At 44.2% G+C, this 8,202-nt stretch overlaps 1 protein-coding gene across 1 annotated transcript; it reads right to left on the bottom strand.

Annotated features, from left to right (window-relative positions):
* Positions 1-333: 333 nt before the first annotated feature.
* On the bottom strand, positions 334-2,523 carry LOC130035417 (C-C motif chemokine 2-like). The gene is made up of 3 exons (XM_056127121.1): positions 2,409-2,523; positions 1,287-1,401; positions 334-899 (listed from the first exon to the last, which is right to left on the bottom strand). The coding sequence occupies exons 1-3, from the start codon at positions 2,482-2,484 to the stop codon at positions 791-793; spliced, it is 300 nt and encodes a 99-aa protein (XP_055983096.1). The 5' UTR covers positions 2,485-2,523; the 3' UTR covers positions 334-790.
* Between the last annotated feature and the right edge of the window lie 5,679 nt (positions 2,524-8,202).

Raw genomic sequence — 8,202 nt, 5'->3', positions numbered from 1 at the left:
CACTAGGAGTGATCCCAGAGCACAGAGCCAGGAGAAAGCCTTAAGCATTGCTGGGTGTGGCCCCGAAACCACACACACACACACACACACACACACACACACACACACACACACACAGCACCACTCTAAGGTCTAAGAGACAGCTCAGAGGGTGAGTGTATGCTCTGCAGGAGGAAACCTGGGATTGATCCTTAGCACTGTGCATTTCCCTGAACACTTAGGGTGAATGTTCCGTAAGCACAAAGCCAAGGTAACCCCCGAGAACCACCAGGTGTGGCCCAAACACCTCCAAAGAAACCATCATCACATCTACAGTTAAGTTTTATCCAAAAATATATTTTAGGTGAAAAAATATGAGTCATGCATACATACAAAAAACATACAATTCTACAGTAATATTATAGTTTCACAGAGATATCACCACTCGTAAATTAAAATTATTATATGTGAATATCAATATATTTGCATTAATTCTTACAAGGACCTTCTTTGCACTGCGTGAGGTAGTGTAAAGAGGAGCAGTTTGCTCTAAGTGGGGGGAGAAACGGGCCGGAGTGATCTGTCATGTGCAGGAACTTGTATTCAAAAAACACCCCCAACTCCCCAGTGACAGCAGTATCAACTTGGCAAAAGCCAAATGTGACCGAAGAAAAACCATGATTCACATTTTATACAGCACTCATATTCCTTACAATTACAATTTAGATAAACTTGGGATGACTTGGGAAGGCGAGGGGACATAACTTAGTTGCTCAGATCTTGACTTGGCTTCAGAGCAGGCGTTGAGAGTTCAAGGCTTTGGTATTTGGATTTTCTTCTTGTCCAGGTATTTCACCCGTTCCTGAACCCACTTCTTCATGGGGTCTGCACAGATCTCCTTGGACCTTATGGTCTTGAAGCTATGGGGGTCAGGAGGAAGGACATAATTAGCGGAAGGACATAACTTGACAGTTCTATCTATGTGTCATTGTTTGGTGGGAAATATTTAGTGCAGGCAATGAGCTACCCTGGGGAAGGAAGAGGGAGAAAGGGCCCAAGGGGAGGTAGCAGTTTTTCTGGCCCTTCTTGGCTCATGGTTGAAGGGATTGAGACCCGTATCCTTGGCTGCCCAGGGTGCTGGGAGTGAAAAGTCTCAATTGAACTGAATTCAGTCATTCCATAAAAGATTCTAAGCATCTGCATTTAACTTCAACTCAGGCTGATAATAACCCTCCCCCCTTACTAGGTGGTGAGGTTGTGGGCAGAGGGCAGGACGGGGGCTGCCTGTGGGTGGTTGTGTCACTCACATCACAGCTTCCCTGGGACACCGGCTGCTGGTGATCTTCATGTAGCTGACCAGATTCTCCTTGGGGATGATAATTTTGGTAAATTTGTAGCAGCAGGTTGAGATATTAATCCCATCTGAATCAAGCAAGACAACAATAAGAGACCTTGGAGTATATAACAGAGAGCAGAAAGAAGAGTCAGAGGGAATGAAGCTGCCTTCCCCACGTCAAGTCCCGGCTCTGTCCTTTTAGGGTTTCCTTAGAATCTTGCTCTCACTGGTGTGGACAATGAAATAGGAAGGCTTTCTCTGACTGAGAGCAAAAGAGGAACTGATAACAATTCTAGGAAGGAGAGCACTCAGAATATTGAGTCACAGACCAAAGACAGCCTCCAGTGAGGAGGACAAGGTGAGGAAAATGCGATGTTAGTGAAACCCATTCCATCCCAATACATCTGCCTAGAAGGGAGCACCACAGAGCTAGAATATTGTGCTGACTAGCTTCCTTGACTAGTTTCATGCTGTGAAATGAGTATGCAGAAACTGACAAGAGAAGGGCAGGGGGTTTGTTATAACTAGATAATTTCTGGAAGTGTGATTTGAAGGAACTAATCACCCACTCATCAGTGGTAAGGAAGAACAGCACAGGAACCCCAGACATCGACCCCTTTGGGGCTAAACAATCGAGTCTATCATGAGCTTTCCTGACACCTGCTACCTCTGCAATAAATACCATGTCCCAGATTGGATCACAGAAAGACACCTCAGTCCAGATTATGAGTCTCCTTTGCCCTCCATCATCTCTGGAAATGTCCTCACCTCCTCCACCGGAGGTCCTCCTCTCTGATCACCCCACTCCCCACCCCAAACCCCAAACACTGCTAACAGAAGTCAGTGCAGAAAATGCAGCCCAGCTATGTTTGCAGAGCTGAGGTCCTGCAAGGGGCCCGAGTTAGGGGCCATCATTCTTGTCTAGTCTGCCTGGTAGCTACTGTGTGGCCCACCCCACTCCTGATCATCCTCTGAGCTCCCATGTTGGGAAGCAGTGCGCGCTGAGAATGTGGGCGCCCCTTTGGCTCTGATGTACCGCACTAGCCCAGAGATGGGGTGATGTCCCTTGTAGGGGAAGAGAGGCATTTCTTACTTGGCTGAGCGAGCAGCTGGGTGATGAGGGTGGCAGCTATGACCAGCAGGCACAGGAGAGCAGCAAAGACCTTCATGGTGGACAGGAGGATACGATGTCGTCTGAAGATGCCGCGTTTCTGGACTGTCAAAGCTGCTTTCCCTGGCAGCTCTGTTTGGGCATTTTATAGAAAGACTGTGGGCTGTTCAGAATGAATCACAGGATGGAGTAATGAATAATGAATCATCACTCTGCCTTGGAAGAGATTAGGAAGGGGAAAGTCCTGAGTAAGACTAACCCATTTCCCACCCAGATCAGAGAAGGTCACAGTTGTGCCCTATAGACCACAGTATGTGACCTTAGTGATTAAATGTTATGCTATTTGAAAATGAAAAGCTCTTGCAGAAAAAGGAAATAGGAGTACCACGGTCAAAGCAATGTAAGGGACTTTCTTTTTTTTTTTTCAAATCCATTTATTCCTCAAAATTCCAGTGTTCAGAAAGAGGCACAGGACTCTGGGTTGTAAAATGAATTTAAGGAAAAATACAATCCTTCCCTGCTTTGAATCCTGCTGACTTTTCTAAAACACGAAGAGCAGTAGAATAATAGAATATGAACAGAAAAGTGGAATCCCGAATTCAGTATCTGTAGAATAAAATTACCTAGAATTATAGCCTTCGTTTTGGTATTTTATGACTTTATAGAAGCCGACCTGAAAACAATAATAATTGTTGATTTTGTTTTGGGGCATAGGCATTTCTAGGCATTGCCCTGACCAGGGGTTCTGGTGGTTGGGATGCAGTGGCATTGTTTACATGGTCACAGTTTGATGAGGGTCAGCATTGAGGTCATCTCTAGACCCTCACTCTATGCCTGGGGTTTGGGCTGGGAGAAGAGCCTAAGGTTGATCATGTGGAAGCTTCTCTCATTCCCTCCCCCTCTACACACCTTGCTCTCATTTTTCTCTCTCCATGTCGCCTGTAGCGGCTGGATATTTCAAACAAGATTTTTTCTCCTAGGGGAGGGTGGGAAAGGGGGGGTATACTGGGGATATTGGTGGTGGGGAGAGTGCACTGGTGGAGGGTTGGGTGTTTGATCATTGTGTGATTGTAACCTAAATATGAAAGTTTGTAACTGTCCCACGGTGATTCAATAAAATTTAAAATAAATAAATAAATAAAATTAGAGTTGTGCAGAACTTAAAAAAATAAAGATTTTTCTCCAAGACATTAAGTCTAGGAAGCATAGACCCCAGCTCTTCACGGGACCAGTGTAAAAGAACCTGTAAACATGCTTCATAATCCCTCTGTTTTGTAGACTCTCAAAACTTCAATGCCATAAAGATTGTACCATCAAGATTGTGGCATTCTGTGATTTTTTTAAAATGTCTGATCTTTGGGTCTGGGAGATAGTGCCAGGTTCAATAGCTGTCAGCAGATGTTTTCTTGGGCAATTCTAGATACAGCCCTAGAGGCCCCCAAGCACAAGTAGGTGTGACCCTGGAGACCGCCAAGCGCCAAGCACTGCCAAAGTGGTTAGGGTATTCCTGGCAGCACCTAAGCAGCATGGCTTTCTAGAGCAAAGGTTAGTGGGGAATCACCAGTGGGCCTCAGGGCCTCTGGATTTCCTCTTGGAAGTCCCCTTCCCTCTAAATCTCATTATCAAAGAAAACATTCTTTTAAATTAAAGATTGCAGAAGGCAGCCAAAGTTGTGAACCATAGCGACATGACCCAAACAGAGAACATAGATAAGCTTGTCCCCTGCACCTTCAACACGCGGATGCTCCATGGAATCGAAATCAGTTCTGTGAGAACTTTAGCTCACTTTATCATTCCAAACAACTTCCCTTTTCAAATATAGGTTGATTTTATTGGATCTTTTTCTAATATCTTTTAATCTTTATGATGGGGTATTGGGATTAACACCTGGCTATGATCAGGGCTTAGTCCTTGTTACATGCTCAGGGATCACCCCTGGTGGTGCTCAGGGGACCTTATGGGGTACCAGGGATCAAACTAAGGTCAACCACATGCATGGCAAGCATTCTTTCTTGCTATCTCTCCAAACAACTTACCTACACACACACACACACACACACACACACACACCAACTGATTGTTGACATTATTCAGGAAAGGGGTTCAATGAGAGTCCTTTATAATCTCTTTACACCCCTAACCTAACACCCACACTGAACTCAGGCAAAGGAGGGAAATTCTTCAGTGGGAGAGCAGCTTCCCACAGCCTCGAACTCTGACTTAGAGATAACTCCAGGCTTGTGTTCTTGTTTTGGTTTTTCATCAGCTTTATTCTCTCTGCAGCTTTGCTCTTACCACTCTCTCTATGAGCATTTAAAAATATTATATTAATTCTAGTCTTAAAAACTGGGGGATACATTCTTCATTCTACCTGCTTGTCCATGGCATCTTCTCAGCCTGCTCTGAGATCAGCCATCACAATAGCATCTATTCTGACCTGATGTGCATCTCCTAGCTCCTGCAAGTACCTAAGGACCATTTTCCTGGTCCAGGCATTAGGTGTCCTGGAGAACTAATCAATGAATCCTGGAAATGTCTGCATAGCAGATTAAAGTCGTTCTGATGGGTGCCAGTGGGTACAACTTCTCTCAGTCACCAAATCACCCGAGGAAAGTCATGAAGTACATTTCTGCCTAATTCCCAGGAAATAATCACGGCTAATAATCATGTGGTAAAGCCTGTGTTTGTCATCTGAGGGAGTTGGGAATGTGAGAAATAAAAGATGCTGTTAAATTGGCACAGAATTTTGTTAAAACACTTTATAAATGGTTGCAGAGTATAAGCTTGTAGGTTATAGAAAGTATGATGAAATTGGAAGTTGTCTATTGTCTTAGCAACTTTTAAGTCTATATCATGTATGTAATGATAGGCACCATGCTTGTATGAAGATCCCAGAGCTTACTTAGCAGATGAGTTGAAACTTACACCTTTCATCCAGTTTCTCCCATTTCCCTCATTCCCTCTCCTAGAAACTACAGCTCTATGATTTCATCTTTTTATTTTTTAAAATTTTTTTAAAAATTTTTATTAGTGAAACAGATTTCATCTTTTTAGACTCTCCCTATAAGTGAGATCATACAGAATTTCTCTTTTATCTTTCTGAGTTATTCCACTTAACATATAAATCCCTTGCATCAGTAGGGATGGGCCTTGAGGTTGCTGTGATAAATGAAGAAAACCAGAGAAGCACTTTCAGCTTTCCCTGATACAGTCAGCTGTATAGAAACAGAAAGTAGAACTGGACTTGCCTGAGCTAGAAGGGAGAAGGAAATGGGAAGTTGTTAAAGTGTTTTGGAGTTTCAGATTTAGAAGATAAAAAGGCTCTGGAGATACATTATGCAATAATGCTAATTTATTTAACTTGGCTCAACTGCTTACACTTAAGCATGGTGAAGGTTACATCAGAAAGCTTTTTTTTTTTTAACCATAATGTAAAAAAATAAAAAATTACAAGTCCTGGTGCCTAAAATAAATTTTTTTAAAAAAAATTACAGTTAAAATTACAGTTAATAGGGGGTATGGTGCTGCCAGCAGGTCAATCTGTACCTGTGAGGCGAGTGCATCAGCAGCCTCATGGCGCCTTCAGACTTTCAGATACCCCGAAATTGCTGCTGTGCCTTTGACCAGACCCCAACAACTTGGGGCCAAGTTTACCAAGAAAGTAAATGGCCAAAAGTTAGGTATGTGGGAGACACACCCACAAACCACCTCTGGCTCAGCTGTATAATTGGAGGCATGGCCTCTCTGGTTCCTGATTGAACTGCTTAATGGCCATGATCCCAGAGACTAAGAAACAAATCTCGAAACCCAGCAGCTTTTGGCAGAAATGCATCCGGTCCCTGCAGTAGCTTACAGGAGCTGGACCACCCCAGGTGGGAATAGGCTTTGTGCCTTGGCCTGTTCCCCCTGGAGGCCCGGTGGCCACCATCCTCCAGAGACTACTGAACAGTCAGGTTTGGGCCCGCAGTTATGAGACACGTGGGACCTCGTGGGATTGGGGTAGAGCCAGCCCTTTTCTCCCTGTCCCAAAGATACCCCGAGTCAACGGCCCATGAATGGCCTCTCTGGCTCCTGATCAAGCTGCTTAATAGCTATGATCCCAGAGACTCAGAAACAAATCTCGAGACCCAGCAGCTCTTGGCAGAAATGCATCTGGTCCCGGCAGTAGGTTACTGTCACCGGACCACCCCAGGGGAGAAAGGATGCTGTCCCTTTGCCTGCTCCCCCTTGGCAGTTCGGTGGCTGCCATACTCCAGAGGCCATTGGACAGTCAGGTTTGGGCCATAGTGACGAGACACATGGGGCCTCATGGGATGGGGGTGGAGCCAGTTCCTTCCTCCCTGTCCCAACAAGACCCCAACTCACTGCCCATGAATGGCCTCTCTAGCTCCTGATCAAGCTGTTTAATGGCCATGATCCCAGAGACTCAGGAACAAATCTTAGAACTCAGCAGGCTTTTTTGTTTGTTTGTTTGTTTTTTTGTTTTTTTTCCCTTTATTTTATTTTATTTTTTTTAAAGTTGTAGATTTACAATTTTTTGTGCTTTGATTTCAATTATACAATGATCAGATACCCATCCCTCCACCAGTGCCCATTTTCCACCACCATGGATAATATCCCTCCCACCCCCATCCCCCCACCCCCCCTGTCTCTGTGGCAGGGCAATCCCCTGTGTTCTCTCTCTCCTTTTGGGTGTTGTGGTCTGCAAAAGAGGCATTGAGTGGCAAACATGTTCAGTCCATAGTCTACTTTCGACATGCATCTCCCCTCCTGGGAGGATCCTCCAAACATCCTTTATTTGGTGCTCCCTTCTCTATCTGAACAGCCCTTTCCTCTAGGATACCCGGCTGGCCTCTAAGTTATGGAGTAATCCTCCTGGTGCTGATCTCAGCTATTCTTGGGTATTAATCTCATACTTTGTTACTTTATTTCCCCCAGATGAATGCAATCTTTCTATGTCTATCCCTCTCTTTCTGACTCATTTCGCTTAGCATGATACTTTCCATATTGTACCACTTGTATGTAAATTTCATGACTTCATCTTTTCTAAGAGCTACATAGTACTCCATTGTGTAGATGTACCAAAGTTTCTTTAACCAGTCATCTGTTCTTGGGCACTCAGGTTTCTTCCAGTTTCTGGCTATTGTAAAGAGTGCTGCAATGAACAAACAAGTGCAGATGTCACTTCGACTATACATTTTTGCCTCTCTGGGATATATTCCCAGGAGTGGTATTGCTGGGTCAAATGGGAGCTCAATTTCTAATTTTTTGAGAATCGTCCATACTGTTTTCCAGAAGGGCTGAACCAGTGGACATTCCCACCAACAGTGAAGGAGTGTCCCTTTCTCGCCACATCCACGCCAGCATCGGTTGCTTTTGTTCTTTTGAATGTGGGCCAGTCTCTGAGGTGTGAGATGGTATCTCATTGTGGTTTTGATCTGCATCTCCCTGATGATTAATGATGTAGAGCATTTTCTCATGTGCTTTTTTGCCATTCGGATTTCTTCTTTGAGAAAGTTTCTGTTCATTTCATTGCCCCATTTTTGGATGGGGTTGGATGTTTTCTTCTTGTGGAGTTTAACCAGTATTTTGTATATCCTGGATATCAACCCCTTGTCAGATGTGTATTCGGTGAATATCCTTTCCCATTCTGTAGACTGTCTTTGTATTTTGGTCACTGTTTCTTTGGAGGTGCAGAAGCTTCTTAGTTTAAGATAGTCCCATTTATCTATCTCTGTTTTCACTTGCTCGGCCAGTGGCGTGGCATCTTTGAAGA

This window comes from Sorex fumeus, unplaced genomic scaffold (genome assembly GCF_029834395.1).
Source record: "Sorex fumeus unplaced genomic scaffold, SorFum_2.1 ptg000063l, whole genome shotgun sequence".
Lineage (NCBI taxonomy): Eukaryota > Metazoa > Chordata > Mammalia > Eulipotyphla > Soricidae > Sorex > Sorex fumeus.
Note: the sequence above shows the minus strand (reverse complement) of the source record. Positions and strands in the feature narration are given on the sequence as shown.